At 39.3% G+C, this 19969-nt stretch overlaps 1 protein-coding gene across 1 annotated transcript; it reads left to right on the forward strand.

Annotated features, from left to right (window-relative positions):
- Positions 1 to 10446: 10446 nt before the first annotated feature.
- Positions 10447 to 19651, forward strand: CXH2orf69 (chromosome X C2orf69 homolog). Its single transcript, XM_004601258.2, has 2 exons — positions 10447 to 10928; positions 17629 to 19651. Exons 1-2 carry the CDS (start codon positions 10581 to 10583, stop codon positions 18451 to 18453), a joined length of 1173 nt encoding a protein of 390 aa, XP_004601315.2. The 5' UTR covers positions 10447 to 10580; the 3' UTR covers positions 18454 to 19651.
- Positions 19652 to 19969: the final 318 nt, after the last annotated feature.

Consider the following 19969-nt stretch of genomic DNA (forward strand, 5'->3'; position numbering starts at 1 on the left):
CCATCCATTATCTTCTTAATAGAATCTATAGCGTCTTTAAATTCATCCAAGAAATTAGACCTACTATTTACCTCACTAACTGAGCTTGGTGGGCTTCTACGTGGTCTCCCCATTGTGTCTACTGAGCTACAGTGGTGAATCTCTATAGTTCACTCCCTCTCTGAAGGATCAAGTTGAGTGCTGCTCTTTCCTGTCTCTGGAAGTGCTCTCCCAAAGGACTTTTTGCTGTCTCTGGTTTTTGATTTTGAGGTTCAATGTGGATTATGAGGCTACTTTCAATGCTGTATTGATCAGCCTATCTTCTGGTTTTGGTTTAAGGCCCTATAATTTCTCACCACCACTAGTCGTTGTGAGGGTTTTTCTGTGGGAGAAGTAGACAGAAATAGGAAAAAAATATTAAAATGTATAGTCATAGCTATCTTCAAGCCTATAGACTTGCTGCAGGAAGTATAAGTGTGTGCAGTATGAGGTGTGATGAGTAGAGTTGTAATGTGGCCTAATGATTCAGGAAAAAAAGCAGTGGTAAGGGTAGAGGTTACAGATGTGAAACTGGAGAATGCAGAAAACAGAAGGTCTGAGTTGTGGATGTGGGCCTGCAGATAAGGCAGAATTGAGCACGGAGGCTGCCAGGACCCAAGATTAAGGGAAGTGAAGCAAATCTGCTTTCATTTTCAAAACGGAACTGGAGGTATTAGGTAATTCTCACCTGGAGTATGGAGCAGGCAGAGAACCAGATATAGAGTTGTGGATGTAGATCTGCAGAGTCGGCAAAGGTGGGCACAAAGGCACCTTTGTGTAGAACAAAGGCAGTCTTCCAAACAAATTATGCTAGAACTATATATTCATATACAAAAAGGAACAAGGTATTAATACAGGTTAAAAAAAAATAACAACACAGACAGATCTTATACTTGACACAAATCAACTCAAAATATAAGCATAAAAGTAAAATGCAAACTTATTAACTTTTAGGACACAATGCATGAAAAATATCCGTGGAAACTTATGCTTGCTGATGACTTTTTGGGAGTTAGGGGTGATGAGGGGGGGGTTGAGCCATACCTAGTTGTGCTAAGGGTTTGCTTACTACTGGTTCTATGCTCAGGGTTCACCCCGGCAGTGCATGGGACGAGGGGGGTTAGGGGGTACACAAAGGTACCAGAGATTACAGTGGGAATGGCTATGTGCAAGGTAAACACCTTAACCCCTGTACTAAACATAATAAATGAAAGAAAATACATTAGTTGGTTTATTTAAATAAAACCTTGTGTTTTGTGAAATACACTATTAAGAGAATAAAAAGAAGCCACAGGTTTGGGAGAAAATTTTTGTAAAAATATGTACTTTGTTAAGAACCAATATGTAAATGTAAAACCAGTAAAAAAGAAAAGAATCTATTTTTAAAATGGGCAAAGAATCTAAGCAGATACCTCACTAAAAACCTACAGTGAACATTTGTAAACAAGTTGCTATATAGACATATGCCTTTCCTTTTCTTGTGTAAATACCTAGAAGTAGAATCTCTAGGCCATATGGTAAATATATATGCTTAACATTTTGAAATACAATTAAACTTTTCTGAAGTTACTACCTCATTCCTACCAGCAGTTACAGAAGTTATGAGTTGTAAATTCTCTTATCATCTATTAGTTTTTACATGTATTTTAAAAGTTGTAGTCCTAATAATGGTTTTATTATATTGATTTTGACCTGCATTTCTCTAATATACAATCGTACTAAGCATTTTCTGTGTAAGTATAAATTCTGATTCTGTAAGTATAACCCGTTAAATCACTGTATTTGAGGACTCACTGAGTATTAAAGATAATTCAAAGTCTTGATAGTGATTTGTGTTTTGTGAAATGGATACTTAAAGCACATGACACAAGAACAAGAAGTGTGACTTAGGTAGTAAGCTAAAATACGTTTCCAGAATAAATTTTAAAGTCTCCAGATGCCTATATTCTGTTTTGCAAGGCATTCAAGGAGACACAAGGACCATATAGGATTCCAGGAATTGAAACTGGGTGAGTCCCATGCAAAGCAAGTACTATCACTCTAGCCCCTGTGAATGATGATTTCCCTTTCATTTCTGAAGGTTATATTAACTGGAAGTAGGATTCTAAGTTGATAGCTTCATTTTCCCTCAATACTTGGATACAATGTGCTACTTCTTTCTGATCTCTATAATTTTTGTAAGAAATTGCTATAATTATGGGGCTGGAGTGATAGCACAGCAGGTAGGGCATTTGCCTTGCATGCAGCCGACCTGGGTTCGATTCCCAGCATTCCATATAGTCGCCTGAGCACCGCCATGAGTAATTCCTGAGTGCAGAGCCAGGAATAACCCCTGTGCATCACCGGGTGTGACCCCAAAAAGAAAAAAAATAATAAAAATATATCTATCCCAGCTTGTACTTCTTTTGATTTGTCCTACATGGAATTTACTTGTTCTTGAATCTAGAGGTCATTGGGGAGTTTCAAATCCTTGTTTCTTTTACTACTCTTTAACCTGTTCTTCTCTCCTCCTCCAACATTCTAATGATAGAAATATTAAGAGTATTTAATATCATCATGACCCTATCTCTTTATTCAGTTTTTCCAGTGTTTTTCCCCTCTTCACTGTTTATACTGTTTAGAATGAGTTATTTCTATGGTTTTTCCCTTTAGGTCCAATAACTTTTTCCTGTTCTCTACATTCTGCACCTGGGCCTGACCATTCTCTCTACCCCCACAGGTCTCTTGTTTAGACATCTTGTTTTTTGAATTTATGTCAGGTGTAATTAAATTGCTTGCTGGAATATTTTTATTATACCCACCATAAATGTTTTTGCCAAATAATTTCATCCCAGAAATCTCACTATTGGCACCCATTTATTATCGTTTTCATTCAATTTGACATTTACCTCATTTTATTATAAGAGACTTCAAAGGAAACCTGAACTTTGATTCTATGTTCTATTTTATTACTTTCTCTGACACTACTCTCAATAAGGAAGATGTTTTGTAGACCAGTGAAAGGAGAAGTTGAAATTTCCCTCTTAGCCTCTTTTGATATACGGCCAGACAGAGGGAATTCTCATTACCGAGTGGAAATTATGACCACATTATCTATAATGGCAACATGGTAGGGGTTACCTCATTATGACTTGGAATGCCCCAGTGTATAAAGGGAAATATACCTTCCCATATAATATCCGCTGACACTACAGAGGGAGGGAAACGTTTTAACTCATTACAGGGATAAAATGTCTATCTTTCTACTTGGCCCCTCAACACCACTCTGCAGAGTTGAGTACCTCATTATCCACATCAGCAACTCATGCAGCTTTTGCTGGTGAATGGGATCAGTTTTTGTCCTGTTATAATTTGGCTTGAATATAACGGTTATTTTTAAAAGTTTTCTGTCTTGTGAGATTTCACCTTTTCTCGTGTTTTCCATAAAGAAAGCAGATTTTTCTCTAGAATTTTACTTCAACTCCATGTTGGAGTTTCTAAATAGATGGAATATCCATTGAGTGTACATTATATGACGCACTAAGAAAAACACAGAGGAATATTGTCTGTCATGGAGGCAGGGGGAGGGTATATCCGGGATATCGGTGGTGGGGAATGTACACTGGTGGAGGGATGGGTGTTTGATCATTGTGAGATTGTAACCCAAACATGAAAGCTTGTAACTATCTCATGGTGATTCAATTAAAAAAAAAAAATCCAGAATGTTCTCCAGTATATTCCTTGAGTTCCACTGTCCCTCCCTGGTTGGTCTGTTTTCAGGTTTTTTTTTAAATTCTTTAATCTTTTAGAGTAGTTTTATGTTTGTTTTATACATCAAGTGTGTGTGTGTGTGTGTGTGTGTGAAATCCATTCCCTTAATTTTCCCCACAGAAGCATTAAATGCAGCTTCTCTTCTACATCTAACTGTAGAACTCCAATAAGGTGCTACAAATACCAGCTAGTTGTTCTTAAGTATGAAAATATATTTTTTTAAAAAAGGAAGAGAAGCTAAAGAATAAAACAGCAAGTTGTAGAGAAAAAAATTAGAGACTACAGAGGGACTTAGACTTAAGCTGAAAAATAAAAATGTTTCTCATTTTCAATCTCTGAAATAGTTTTGGAGACTAGAGAAAATGGAAGACCTCCCATCCCCAATAGACTGTTCAAAAATTTAGTTACTAAACCTAATCAGGGGACAGAAATGTTTTAGGAATCTTAAGATTAGTCTTATAGAAAAATTTCCTAAGGTAATATAAAGTTTACATAAACATCTTGACAACAATTGCAGCTTGTTATTTTGAGACCATGGTGTAGACCATAAACAAAATGCATAGCAAATAAATTATCGTATATTGTAAATATCCTGAGACAGGTAACTTATATTTTCACTTTATAGATTTCTAGATCATAAGCATCTGCCATATCTACTAATGATGTAGACTGTGCAATCCTAAACTTGAGAGTGTGAACCAGAGACTTGGGAGATAGCTGAGGGTTGGAGCACATGCTTTCTTCATTATATTATGTTAAATCCTCAACACAAAGTTGAGTATACCTGGAAGTCATTCTGGAAGCCCTAAGCACAGCTGGTTAAACTCCCTCACCTCAAAACAAATGAAATCTTGAGGAGATAAATTAGTTATCTTGGATAATGGATTTTGCATGTGAAGATGGGGTTAAGGGTGACCAAATGGTACAGTATGGCTAATTACAAAAATGGCTAGAAACCCTTCGTAGTTGTCCTTTGCAATTGTAACTTTGTAATTCCTACTAAAGAATAGTCTATTTTACCATCTCTTAAATTCAACCCTTATAACTTGCTCTGGCCACTAGAGTAACTTGACAGAAATGATGATATACACATTCAAAGTCCTTGCCTGATTTTTGCTCCATTAAAAAAAGAAAAAAGAATCTTGCCCCTTTCATGCAAATGAATAAGCTAAAAAACATGCTGAATGTGTAAAAAACACCTAGTCACCCCTATTGCCTAAGCAATAGGCCATCACCCAACTCTGTTGCTGGCTTCTTCAATTTCTTTCCCATATCGCTTTATGGGTTTTTCTAGCTAAAATTCTTTCCTATCATCGTAATGTTAAAGAGTCATGTTTGGGGCTAGAGATAGCAGAGTGGGTAGGGCATTTGCCTTGCATGCGGCCAACCCGGCTTTGATGCTCAGCCTCCCATATGCGCCCCCCCCCCCCCCAGCACCTACAGGAGTAACTCCTGAGTGCATGAGCCAGAAGTCCAGAAATAACCCCTGTGCATCACCAGGTGTGACCCAAAAGCTAAAAAAAAAAAAAGTCATATTGGTTTGTTATGGTTCTATGGGCCACATACTTGAGGACTGAATTGCCTCATTCATACAAGGCAAGTGCTCTACCACTAACCACAACCCTAGTTAAAGTGACATACAATCATATAATCTTAATAAATCCTACTACAGTTCTTATTCCATTCATCTTGAGCATAAATTTATAGATCTTTAAATTTTGAGTATGGTTGTTTAAAAATATGTCCAGATTAGACACTCTGCCATCACGCTAGTTCTCCCCTTTGAGTAGTTTCTGTACTTGCTGACTAGTTTTTCATTAGCCCACCCATCCTTAGCCATATACAACCACTAATCTACATTCTATAGATACCGTATTTCCAAACATTTCATATAAACGGACACATACAACATGTGGTCTGTTGTGATTAGCACCTTCTATTATCAAAATGTTTTCAAAGTTAATTAATTTTGTTACCTGCCATTGCTTTTATCAATAGAAAATAAGATCACATTGTAAGAATGTCACATCTTATTTATTCATGAACAAAATAGATCAACAGATGTTTGGGTGGGGGTTCTATTTTTTGGCCCCAATGAATGTCACAATGAAAATTTATAAACAAGTTGCTACACAGACATATGCCTTCCTTTTTCTTGTGTAAATATCTAGAGTAGAATTTCTAGGCCATATGGTATGTATGTATGCTTAACATTTTGAAATACTATTAAACTATTTTCCAAAGCTACTACTTCATTCCTACCAGCAGTTACAAAGGTTGCAAATTCTTATCACCACTTATAGTTAGTTGTATGCATTCTAAAAATCATTCTCTAATGTACTATCACACCAAGAATTTTTCATATTTTTCCTGTCCATCTGTAACCTTTAAATTATTAGTAAAGTACATTGTATTTGAAGAGTCATTGAGTATTAAAGATAATTCAAAGTCTTGATAGTGATATGTATTTTGCTGAAATGCATACTTAAACCACATGACACAAGGACAGTGCAAAGAGTATAACTTAGCTAGTAAGTTAAAATTGGTTTCCAAAGTAAGTTCTCAAGTCTCCAAATGCCTTCAATATCTAATATTTTGCGAGGCATTCAGGGAGAAAATGATATACTAGAAGTAAGTACTTCTAACTTAGTGCCTGATCTTTTCAATGTCCAGTTTTGATATAGTGGCTTATTAAAATGCAGAAAACAAGCAAAACCCAATAAAAATGGAAAATCATTAAAACATTCACAGGAATCACTCAAAGAACATATGGGATTAATGTTTTACCAAATAGGCCTTCCTAGAAGAAATGGTGACAGAAAGTAGGTATTACAGGACTATATTGGGACCTATGAGAAGCTGCATTATCAAAGACTTACGACAGATACTTCACTTGATGAATTAATAGGCAGTTCTTGTGTTGGATATAGCTTCTGATTTTGTGTAACTGTGGGAGGGAAAGAAGTTATGTATTTATTTCAGTTTCTTTGTCTTTTAAGTTTTCTGTTTTTTAAAAAAACTCAATCATCTTTGAGAGAGACAACTCTAAAATACAAAACCTCCACTGTTGGAATATAGCTTTAAATATTTTAGGCCTGACCTTGGTTTGTCCTTTTTCCCTTGCTATAAAGATTTTAGCTTTATCTGGTAATAATCTCCAAACTATTCTAGACTACACTGGTATGTCCTGTTCCCCTTGCCACTAGGAGTTTAGGTATATCAGTCATGCCCCGTAAAGGTGCTTCCTGAGTCACTCCCATTCCTTTGTTTATCCATAATCACTCCTATGCTCCCTTCTCCAACTAGTTAATCAGCTCTTCCCCTAATCAGACTCTTGTTAATTTGTATGGTAAGACCTTGCTAGGACAGTGAACTTGTATTGTAAGTTAATATTGCCTTTCTCTTCTCCTTATGTCTTTTGGATAGTTTACTTTAAAACAATCTCTTTTTTGTATGGACTAAGAAAGACACTTGTTAATATGCTTTGGTAACATGGGATTTAATTGGCTTCAAGTATTATTCACTCCCGGGCATCTACTTTCTCGACTTAAACCTCAGCTGCCCTTGCATCGAGACGGGACTGGCCAAAGTGCCTAATGCTTAACTATATGTTAAGAGCTTGGTCATGGACATGTCATGTCATGATCCAAAAGCAACGACGAGACTAGGACCCTACTAGGGATAGGAAAGACTAATCTGGCCTGAGCACTGTAGTCTGAGATTGAGGTGACCCCAGGAAAGCAATTCTATAAGCTTAATGCATCTCTTGCTATGTCTATACAAAATGATTAATATTATGGTTACTTATATGTTAGTTGGACAAGGAGAGGAGAAATACACCCATGGGATTCCGCTCTTGGGTGGGTGTCCTGCTGGAAGAGAATCTGCCTGGAAGCAGCATCCCCTGAGGGAAAGAACTTTATCCCTATAGATTGTGACCACACCTATGTGTAAGCCCCAACCCATCATGCTTGGGGATTTAACTAGGCTTTGAGAGTGGGCTGGGGGCCAGTCCCAGTGCCAGATCTGGAGAAGCTAGATCCACATCCAGATCCAGAGGAGAAGGAGAATGAAGTAGGATGGGGGAGGAAGAAGCAGGAGGAGAATCAGAGGAGAATGGAGATGGGAATGGAATAAATTGCAACTGAGACCAACGAGCCTGGCTCTGTTCCTTCCTTCACCTGCCTCATCATCACCATCAACCTCCCTGGGGTGGGGAAGCGGCTGGAGACTACTGAACGCAGGCCTGTGCACAGTGCCCACGGTGTGGTGCTCCGCGTGGCCCTCTTCCTCTCCTCTCTTTCCTTTCCTTTTTGTGTTTTTACACACTCCACATTCTCTTCTACAGTGAAAAATTTAATTAAGAGGCCAAACTAGATCATAAAACTTAAAAAATGCATTTGGAATATTTGTGCATATTTTATTTTTTTGTACTGCATTTCAGTAATCCTCTATCTAATCACAGAAAGTAAACAGGTATGTAATTTGCAAAATAGGAAGATAGCTGACTAAATGTCTATATATTCAGTATTATATAATTTGCATCTGCTTCTTCCGAAACCTGTTTTTAAATCAACTCAATAATAAATTTGATCAATTATACTATTATCATGTCAGATGAAACAAAACCATTGATCACAGTAAATTGACACACTGAACTTTTTTCCCCCTTTCTTTTTTGGGTCACACCTGGTGATGGACAGGGGTTACTCCTGACTCTGCAGTCAGGAATCACCCCTAGCGGTGCTCAGGAGACTATGGGATGCTGGGAATCCAACCAGGTCCACCGCATGCAAGGCAAATGCCCTACCGGTTGTGCTATTGCTCCAGCCCCATACTGAACTTTTACTTTTATTTTTTTTTTAAATTAAGCTTTTATTTATTTATTTATTTATTTATTTATTTATTTATTTATTTAGCTTTTTGGGTCACACCCAGCGATGCTCAGGGGTTACTCCTGGCTTTGCACTCAGGAATTACTCCTGGCGGTGCTTGGGGGACCATATGGGATGCTGAGGATCGAACCCGGGTCGGCCGCGTGCAAGGCAAACGCCCTACCCGCTGTGCTATCGCTCCGGCCCCCATACTGAACTTTTAGAGTTACAATACATAGATGTTTTTACCATAGGTGTTCATGCTATAATTATCAAAATTTGATAAATGGAGCAAGTAAATGTTTATGTACTTAAAAATTCATACAGATTAAGAACAGTTAGTATTTGAAGTATTCAGTTTGATTTCGGGTTTATGTTAAATCCTCAATAAAAGCTGGCAGTCGGGTAGGCAAGATGGTACAACGTGTACAGTGCTTGCCTTGAACGCAGGCAACTCAAATTGCCTGACGCTACACCCCCCCCCCCCCCCCCCCGGCATTGGGAGTAATTCCTGAGTGCAGAACCAGGATTAAGCCCTGAGCACTATGGTGTGGTCCAACCAGCACCCCTAGTAGTGATAATACAGCAGATAGGGTGACTGCCTGGCAGCCTCCCAAGAGGCCCAGCTAGGGTTAGATTCTCGGCTTGAGGACAGAGCCAGAAGTAAGCCACGGGTGTGTGGCCCCCCAAACAAAGAAATAAAGCTGGCAGTCATTCTAATAATTCTATTATTTTTTCCCATGAGATTCTTTGTGGGTGTCTCACACCCGTTTGAACACTACACTTATCCTCCTTCCCTTTGTCTTCTACATCTTGCTTTGCAACTAGTCACATGTAACTGCTAGATACTAAAATTTACTAGCGTTCAAACTGGCCATAAAGAGAAAATTCATTGGGTTGCAAGGTCCCGTTCCAATCTTTCCATGCCTCTGAGACGCTGCATCAAGATCCTGCCCATTTTTCCCAGAGAGGAAATACTGGGTATACAACTGAAATAATTCCCTCCCCTCTTACCCACTTTCTGTCTATTAAAAAAAAAAAAAAAACCAAAGAAAAAAACCCGTGTTTTGAAAGTTTCCTCAGAACTGTTATCTGAGGCAGGAGATGTCTAATAAGGCCGAGAATTCAAAAATTAACAGAACTGAATTGTTTAATGATGTTAAACGACACGTCGTGTGCGAGTCTCAGGACCTTCGCACTTCTATAAAGGGAAAGTATATACGTATGAAGGGGCCGGGGGCCAGGGGGCCAGGGCTTATTCGGCGCGTAGGGCGCTTGCCGCGCACGTGGCCGTCTCGGGTTCGCTCCGCAGCACCCCATAAGGCGCCCCGAGCCCCGCAAGAGGTGATCTCTAAGTGCAGAGCCAGGAGTAACCCTAGCGTAGCTCCTGGTGTGACCCAAACCCCAGAAAAGTAAACGAAAACGAGGGAGGAGAGGGGCCTTGCATCCGGGAGACGCTTTCCAGAGATTTCGCTACAGAAGAAATTGCTGAAATTCTTGGGAATGTGTCCCGTGTGAGTCCGAAAGAAGCAGAAAAAACCTTACCCAGCAGGTTAAGCTTTCTGAAACGCGGGCACGACGCACTCAAAAACAACGGGAGCCTTTGTTAGCAGGCGTCCTCCAACGCTCGGCTCCGGCTCCTTCCCACAGTTCCGTTCGAATTTCCCGGCCGCGGCGGACTGCAGCCAATCACAAACGTCCTTGTCCGGGCCCCGCCTCCCCCGCCGCCGCCTCGGGGAACCCGGCTCGGATTTCGCGCACTAACCCCCTCCCTCTCACGCACGCTGCGTGCGCACGTCGGGCCCTGACGCCGTTATCGCCCCGGGGCTGACTCCCGCCCCGGCCGCGCCAGCCCGGGGTTGGGCGGCGGGGCCGCAGCAGTCCCACCCTTCGGACCTCCCCCTCCCCCGCTCCGCTCGGCCCGCTGGTCCGCGACCCATGTGGGGGTTCGGGCTTCTGCGGTCGCCGCCGCCACCACTGCTGCTTCTGCTGCCGCAGCTCAGACTCGGAATCGCCGCCTCCTGCTCGACTCAGGCCGGAACCATGAACCTGGGCGGCGGTAGTAGCGGAGCACGGGGCTCCCCCTCAGCCGAGGGGCGCCCGCCGCAGTGCGTGAGGCTGTCGGCGGTGGCGGGAGCCGACCCGCAGCGCAGCAATGAGTTACTCCTGCTGCCGGCGGAGGGGGAGGGACCGGCGCGGCGGGGCGCCCCGGGGGACCCGGCGGAGGAACAGCAGCCACCGCCGCCGCCCCAGCATCACGTTCTCTATTTCCCCGGGGATGTGCAGGTAACCCCGGGGCCTCCCTGGGCACCTGTTCCTCCTCCTGGCGTCGGTGTCTCCTTTAGTGCGTTCCCTTCGGGGCCGGTGCCTGGCCTGAACACACCCCCACAGGCGCATTCGGGGGCGGCTCTTCCTTTAGCCTCACGAAATCCAGAGCCGCCCGGTGCACGCCCCTTGACCCCCCCTCCTCGTGGAGCCCCAAGAGGCAAGGTGTCCTTGGAGAGCCACGACCTCGGAGGAGCACGCGATCGGTCCCGGTTTCGAGGGAGTGGAATGTGAGACGTAGGAGGAATTAGACTGGGTGTGTGTGCGCGTGTGCGCGCGTGCGTGCGCGTGTGTGTGTGTGTGTGTGTGTGTTTGTGTGTGTGTGTGTGTGTGTGTGTGAGAGAGAGAGACAGAGACAGAGAGAGACAGAGACTTAGAAGGAATGAGACACTGTTTGAGACATAGAAGGAATGAGACGTGTGTGTGTGTGTGTGTGTGTGTGTGTGTGTGTGTGTGTGTGTGTGTGTGGCGGGGGGTGGTGTTGTCTTTTCAATTAAATTCAGAAAACGCTGGAATCAGAAAAGCACACCAAGCCCAACAAAAACTACAGGTGTTCAACACTCTCTGTAACTCGAAGAAACGCAGATTGGGTGGAGAAGAGAGGGGAAGGCTAAGCATGTTTTTTATTTTATTGCTCACCTACATTCTATATTTTTGGTGGGACGTTTTCTTTATTATTCCTTTTATTAGCTGCAGGCAAATACCCATGGATATGTTGTTCGGCAGATACTGGGTCTTAAACTCAAACTGTTGTCTAATATAGTAGCTATTAGCTATGCAAATTAATTCGGATTTAATAGAAGCGAAAATTCTGTTCCTCAGGCATCCTGGCGGTCTTTCAAGTGCTCAGTAGAGTTGTGGGTGCTATAATGGGCAGTACAAGGTACAGACCCATTTTTTACCGGATGTTGCCATCATCACAAAATTCTGTTGGATCATGGTGGTGGATGGTGTAGACAGATAAAGACAGTGGCTCTATGTGTTTTTTAATATGACGAAACAGTAATTTATTGCTTTTGAATTATTTTTTTAATGTACTTACAGATTCTGAATTACAAAGTGAAAATTTTGTGTAGATGTTTTTCTCATTCCCTCAAAATGTCTAGCTCACAAAAATACTGCTAAAAAGTTAGTATTTAGATTTAAGAGAAGAACCCTAATTTAATCATTTGATACCTTTTTTTCTCCCAGGGCATTACTGACAGTTACTTTCAGAGACTTGTGGACTAGCTACTGAAGGACCAAGATGATGATGATGATCATAATGATCCAACTTTTATTGAGTTCCTACTCAGTGTTTTTAAAGCATGTTGGCCAAAATTGCAGCACAGCTCTTTAGATGATCTAAAGTGCTAATACAGTAGTATCTCCTTTCACTTTGACACCACCCATTTCTTTATGAAACCTGAAATTTCATTAGCTTTTTGAACAGAGATACACTGTTGATTTTTTGCACAGTATGAAATGCTTCTAAAAATAAAAATCTTTAAGAGAACAAATAATGTATGATGATGCATCAAAAGATTAGAGGCTACATTACTTAAATTTGAACCCTGATTCTGCGTCTTGGGGGTTGTTGTTAAATCTGTGTGATAGATAGCTAGCTCAATTGTAACCTATGAGTAATAATTTATAAGCTGTTAGTGAGGATTAACTATGTGATTATCAACCGAATTATTACTTTTTTTTCAAGAGATATTCTCCCACTGAAATCTTAGATTTTTCTTGTCTTCTTTTACTCTTTTGATGATCTTTTAATTTGTGACTTCACATACCTATAAAGTTATCTTTATGATCTATGATTCTACCCTAGCACACTTCTAGAACTTGGACCAATTCTTGGGAAAACTGCATGTGTGATATTTCTTTTGGATATTTAGTAGTAATATCTTGTTTATTTATCTTATAGATATCTTATATATCTTATCTTATATATAATATTTAGTAGTAATATCTAAATTTTGGATATTTAGATCTAGTAATATCTACTAGATATTCAGTAGATACTTAGTAGACCTAAAATCTTTGGATCTTGCCCCAAATTTGTTCTTTCTGCAGTCTTCTTCATCTACTATTCCTTTTTATTCAAGTTAGAAGTTGAAATTATCCTTTAGTTCTTTCTTCCATACCACCAGTCTTAATCCAGCAACAAGGTGGATACATCTTCTATATGTACCTGATTAGAAGGATTCAGAATCATTATTTTAAAATGTAAGTCATGGCACACTTTGCTTCAAAACTCTGTATCCATACCCCATGTCAGAGTAAAAGCCAGAGTCATCTCACTGGTTTTCAAGGCCCTTGAATCTCTTCTCTCCCTTCTCTCATCTCAATACTTTCGTCTCCTTTTTCTCCTGTTTTACTCTTTACCTTCCCTGCTTCAAAAGTTCCTTCCCTTCACAGCATGGCTTTTTCTGAGCATCTCTCATGTCTGTACAGGATCCCCGCCTATTCCATTTACTACTTTGGTTAATCACTTTGTTTACCTTATTGGTTATTCATCTTGTTTATTATTGGGTTTTGTTTACCTATTTAATGATAGATATCTGTTGCTTAGTGACTGTCATATGGAGGTGGTTGATAGCTTGATGAAAAAGGTGGTTTTGTTATATAAGTCCTTATTAAGCATCACTCCATTTCCAGCCTCTCTGGAGAATAGGGGGTAGAGTTGAAAACTCTAATCATGTCCTGGTCTTTCTGGTGACTAGCACCCATCTGGGAGCCCACCAAGAATCACCTCATTAGAACAAAAGACATTCTAATCATTTAATAAATTCCTGAGGATTTAGAATATTATGCTAGAAAATTGGGAGTTTTTATTTCATACCTGCCCATATACTCTAGCTGTTCCTGGATCTAACAGGCAGTCTTCTTAGTCTGACTTTCTAGCTTGCTTCCTTGAGATACTGACTTTATGATCAGTAAAGGACTCTGCCCCATTTAATCAAATTATGGCTTGTAACCAGTACAGTTCTTAATGTGCTATAAGTACAGTTCACCTTAAATCTTCGTCATGAATGTCTCCAAACTATTGGAGACAAATGTCAAGTTTCCTTTAAAATCCTTTGTACCTTTTGGGCTGGAGCAATAGCATAGCGGATAGGGCGTTTGCCTTGCACACGGCCAACCCGGGTTCGAATCCCAGCATCCCATATGGTCCCCTGAGCACCTGCATTCCTGAGTGCAAAGCCAGAAGTAACTCCTATGCATCGCCGGGTGTGACCCAAAAAGTAAAAAAAAATCCTTTGTACCTTTGCTTCAATAGCAGTTTGGGGTAGGCTCAGTAAATTTGTGCAAGTCTCTGCATTAATCTTCATTAATCTCTGTAAAGTAATCTCTTGTCTTTTGTCTCACTAGGGTTGAGTTGTTGCCCCTTAATCCATACCAGAAGAGCAAGAGTATTGTATTCCCAGCTAGCATGAAAACAGAAAGAAAACAAGATCTTTACCCATGGTTTTTACCTTTGCTAGAGATTGGTCATGGGTAATAGGATTGCAGATTCACTCTTGTTAGCAAGGCCTACTGCAGTCCTAGAGTTCTTTCAGAGACATTGTAGATTCATGTAAACTATTTTTGTTGTTGTTTCAAAAACACAAGTGTAGCGGAGTATACCAGGGGCCTTTTAGCACTTATTTTACAATATATATATGAATGTAGTTATTTCATTCTTAGGAACCATAAGGAAATGTCCTTTTACATATTTAATTGTGTTTATAAGTAGTATATAAGTGAAATAAATCTCTAGATGTGGAATTACGAGGCCAAAAGAGAAGTACATTTAAAACTATATTGTATATGTACTCTTTATAACTGTTAGAAATAAAGAAAAATCACAACTATTCGTTCACACCCTCTATTCAATCCCTCAGCAAATCTATAAAAATTTATTCGGTCTGACTTCTTACCATCTTACCATCTTACTCTACAACTGGTTCAAGCTATATTTTCTCATTGGCTTCATGCTTCAGTAGCCTCCCACTGGTTTTTCTCCTTCAGTTTTTTGTTTCCCCTTCACATATAGAAGCCAGAGTAATCCTTCATCACAGGTGATTCGTCCTCTGCTCCAAACTTGTAGCAAAGGCCAGAGACCACTTGTGTCTTTCCAGGCGTGATGAGTGTTAACCAACAATCGCTGGCACCCTGTAGCACTGTAGTCCCATTGTTGATCGATTTGCTTGAGCGGGCACCAGTAACGTCTCCATTGTGAGACTTATTATTACTGTTTTTGGAATATTGAATATGCCACAGGTAGCTTGCCAGGCTCTGCCATGCAGGCAGGATACTCTTGATAGCTTGCCGTCCCTCTGAGAGGGACGGAGGAATCGAACACGGGTCAGCTGTATGCAAGGCAAATGCCCTACCCACTGTGCTATTGCTCCAGCACCCTAGCAATCATTTTTGCTCCTTCTTTCACTTCCACTGGAATGACACTGCCCTGCCCTGTTTCTGTATTTTTATTATGCCAACCATCCTTTCAGCTCAGCATTTTTTGTAGTTACCCTTCTCATGCCAGGAAATACCCACTTGGCTGACTTCCTCAGTTCCTTCACATCCTGCTCAACTAGTCTTTCTAGAGTCTACCCTGTTTTAAATCTTCCCACCCTTCTACTTGCTAAGCCTTCTACTTGATTATGTCCCACTGCACTTAACACACTAATGTTTTGTACAGTCCATTCATGAGCCTCACCACCTGAAATGTTGTTCATTAAGAATCCAAAATTTTAATATTTAGATCTAAATCTCAAAACTGAATTGTTCTTAGAAAACTTTAAAATATATGAACATTGGGGTTATGTGAATCTTTTTTAACTGTAGATTTCATGAGAAATTCAGATTATGTACTTCCAATGAAAATTTAGCATCCAAATTGAGATGTTCCATAAATATACTGGGTTTCAAAACTTGGTAAGGAAAAGACATAATCTCAACAGTTTTTCACATTGGTTACACATTAAAATGGTAACATCTTGGATCTATTAAACTCAGCATTGAGTCATTCAGTTTTTAAATCCATGTTGGATGTTTTCCAGTGCCTATGAAATTAACAACAGAAAAAAAAATTAGGCCGCTGGAGGAAAGTATTAGAATCTGTACAACCAACCTTAAAATAAGAATTTTCTCATTGGCACAAAGTAAGCTCGAGGTTGAAATTTTCATCCCTGTGCCACTCATGGTGCTAAGTATGGTCCTGTGGTGCTGGTAGACACCCAGTGTCACTGTTAAGTGGGCATTATCTGTTGCATTGCAGCCAGGTAGGTTTATGTGAGTACAGCTGTGGAGCACAGTCCCTGGAAAGCCTGTGTACAAACACTATCATCAGTGTGTGTAACCAGATGTGCAAGCACTCCCAGCAAGTGTGTGCAAATTCTGGTCATGAGTAGTCATGAAGGAAAGGGAAGAACTTATACCAAGTTTCTCTGACCTAATTTTTCCATAGGACTGGAGCGATAGCACAACAGGTAGGGCATTTGCCTTGCATGTGGCTGATGGGGTTTGATTCCTCCTCCCTCTCAGAGAGCCCGGCAAGCTACAGAGAGGATCCCAACCACATGCCAGAGCCTGGCAAGCTACCCGTGTTGTATTCGATATGCCAAAAAAAGTAACAAGTCTCACAATGGAGACGTTACTAGTGCCCGCTCGAGCAAATCAATGTGACAGGACTACAGTGCTACAGTGCTAATTTTTCCGTGTCCAGAGATCTATTTAAAAGAATGCACTCACAAATTATTATACAAAGGGGTTTTCCCCATAATGTGTATTATAGCTTTATTTGTGATACAAAAATTTAATTTTTAAATTAAAAATTTAAATTTAAATAGCAGCTTTAATAGGAATTATATATTTATGTATAAATTGTATATATATGTGTATATATATGTAAATTATATTTGTCCAAGTCTCATAAATCTAATAAATGCAATTAATGTTAGTAATGAGAGTGTAGTACATCAAATAAAAATTATAAGACATCTGAATTCTTTTAAAGCAGTTTCCCAGAGTAGATGGTACTACTAGATTTCCCTGATGGGCACTGGATTTATTGGGGCAGGAGTAGGTGGGTGCGTGGGGTGGCAGCTTCAGGCACATTTGGGGAAGTGCTTCCTGAGATCTTGGATTGGAAAGGAGCACAAAAAATTTGTTCACATACTTGGAGATTTGGATATGCAAGTGACAAGCCAAATTCATTTTGAAAATGAAAATCTTCAGATTTTCAGGCCTGGGGAGATAGTCCAAGCATTAGGGATATGGTTTGGTCTTTTGGTGTGAACCAGGAATAGCCCGAGAGGACCCCAAGTATTGCTGGATGTGGCCCTGCTAGTTCCCAAGCACTGCAGAACCCCAGCAACACTGTATCCTCAGATCCTTGCATTGAACCATTGACCAGATTGGCTGAGTGTCACTGGGAGTGGGCCTTGGGCCAGGCCTCCTGAGTACCTTTTGGGACCACACTCCGCCAAAAAATTTACAGGAAGGATGCTAAATCATTTTTCAAATAGATTTGAGATATAAAGTGATTTGTTTAAAATCTTAAAATCATAATTTATATTTTTTACTCTAGTATTTAACCACAGACTCCTCCCCAATAAAAATGGGACTTGTTATTTTGTAGAGATAATTTACATGTATATTTAATAATTCTTCCATCTTTCTTACCTTTCAGAACTACCATGAAATTATGACTCGACATCCTGAAAATTATCAGTGGGCAGACTGGAGTCTAGAAAATGTTGCCACCATTTTGGCCCACCGGTTCCCCAATAGCTACATCTGGGTGATAAAGTGTTCCCGAATGCATTTGCACAAATTCAGCTGCTATGACAATTTTGTGAAAAGCAATATGTTTGGTGCTCCTGAACACAGTAACAACTTTGGAGCTTTTAAACACCTTTATATGTTAGTAGTTAATGCTTTTAACTTAAGTCAAAACAGTTTCCTACCAAAGAATATGAACGATTTGAATAAGGACTCCAAAGCATCGAATTGTAGATCCAGCTCTTCTCATACCTCTAATGGTTGCCAGAAAGGAAAAGAGAGGACCTGTGAAAATTTTGATGAGTCTGCCACTAGTTTTCATCCACCATCGCTAAATGGTGCATCTTTTACTTTGGTTGGATTCAGTAAAGGTTGTGTTGTTTTGAATCAGCTGCTTTTTGAATTGAAAGAAGCCAAGAAAGACAAAGACATAGATACTTTCATCAAAAGCATAAGAACAATATTCTGGCTGGATGGTGGTCATTCTGGAGGAAGCAATACTTGGGTTACTTACCCAGAAGTCTTGAAAGAGTTTGCTCAAACGGGGGTTGTTGTTCACACTCATGTTACACCTTACCAAGTACGTGATCCAATGAGGTCTTGGATTGGAAAGGAGCACAAAAAATTTGTTCAGATACTTGGAGATTTGGGTATGCAAGTGACAAGCCAAATTCATTTTGTAAATGAAAATCCTTCCATAGAGAATCACTTTAGGGTTCATGAAGTGTTTTGAGACCATAAGATTATAAATGCGCTTGTTCAGTAGAACATAAGCACTATAAATTCAAATGAGATATTCTTAAAAGTACTATCTATCAGAACAAAGCACACATTCCTAAAATGATTGTAATGTGCATTGGTATTCCTTGCTTGTGAAGTTTTCAACTTGAACTGTTAAATGAAATTAAAAGCTGGTTTGTGATAATCTCACCAGGAGATGTAAGACCCTTAACAAGGTTATATTATAGTGTCCTTATAAAAGATAAAATTATTAGAAATAGTACATTTTCTGAGTAATGTTTTAAACTTATTTTGGTAACACTATAATAGTAATTATCAATTTCAGCAGTTAAAATTTGAGCGGAAACATTTTTTCAGAGGTAGAGGCAAAGGCATTGATGTTTTGTCATTCATAAGTGACTGAATACTGTCTCTTAGGTTTTGTAAACGTGGGATGATTTTTCAGTGTGCCACCAAATGTTTTTTCTTGAGTCAAAATGTATTTGTCCTGAAATGTAGTGTAAAGCTGATTATTTTTTAAAAAAACATTACAGGCTGGCTTAATTTTTAATTGACAACTTTTGGATATGTTAGAGTTCCTTCAATCTTTGACAAAAACAGTTTAGAAAACTGTTACATAATTTTCAAACAAATTGAAAAAAAGTTGAACGTAATTGTGTTTTGGTAAAAATAAACTGTAGATTTAAAATTTATTCTTCCTATCTTGAAAGATATCAACTTAGGTAAAATATTATTATATATATAATACTATTAGTGTTTTGTTGAAAGGAGACAAATTGTATAGATGTTGGTATTTCTTCAGAAGCATTTTTTGGTCTGGCAAAAGAAAGCGATTCTCTTTGGCCAAAATGCAAAATTATATTGCTGTTAAGAAAAGTTAAAAGGAAAAGTCTGAAGGCACAAGTGAATTTGTTTTGGCTCAGAAAATGAATTTGTTTAACACTGCTACATAATTTGTGTGAGTTTCCTTCTGCCCATTTCTTTTGACCTATATACATATATTTTGAGAAGTCAAGATGAAATGTCAAGCAACAATGAAATATAACTGCAATTACAATAAAAGGTGAGTGGGGCTTTCTTGTTTAGTAATGATTCACTTTTGCAGGTTATAAAATAATTAAGGGGAAGTTACATGTTGGCTTAGTTTTTAAGTCACCAAAACTATAACACAAAGGACATACAATTTTTTTTTAAACAAAAATGTTAACTTGTTTTTCCCCAGAATATATTTTAATGTCTGAAAAAACATTCTAAATACTAAGACTAATGAGAAAAAAATTCTTAACCAAATTCTTAAAAAATAACATTTAATTTTATTAACTACAAAAGTGTCTCAATGAATTTTGTGTTTCTGAACAAAGTACTTTAATACAGTTTCTTTAAATACCTGTCATTTATTTTGAAATCAAACGACTCCTGGTACTGCCATTGCATCAATATGAGGCAGTCAAGTAGTTGATCCATCTTCAAATAATTTTAATACACAAATTTGTCCTTTAGGTGGTTAA

Source organism: Sorex araneus, chromosome X (assembly GCF_027595985.1).
Source record: "Sorex araneus isolate mSorAra2 chromosome X, mSorAra2.pri, whole genome shotgun sequence".
Classification (NCBI taxonomy): Eukaryota; Metazoa; Chordata; class Mammalia; order Eulipotyphla; family Soricidae; genus Sorex; species Sorex araneus.

Coding starts and splice junctions, on each gene's coding strand:
- CXH2orf69 (XM_004601258.2), top strand. CDS start 10,581: ATGTGGGGGTTCGGGCTTCTGCGGTCGCCGCCGCCACCACTGCTGCTT. Junction 10,929..17,628: donor ATTTCCCCGGGGATGTGCAG/GTAACCCCGGGG, acceptor CTTACCTTTCAG/AACTACCATGAAATTATGAC.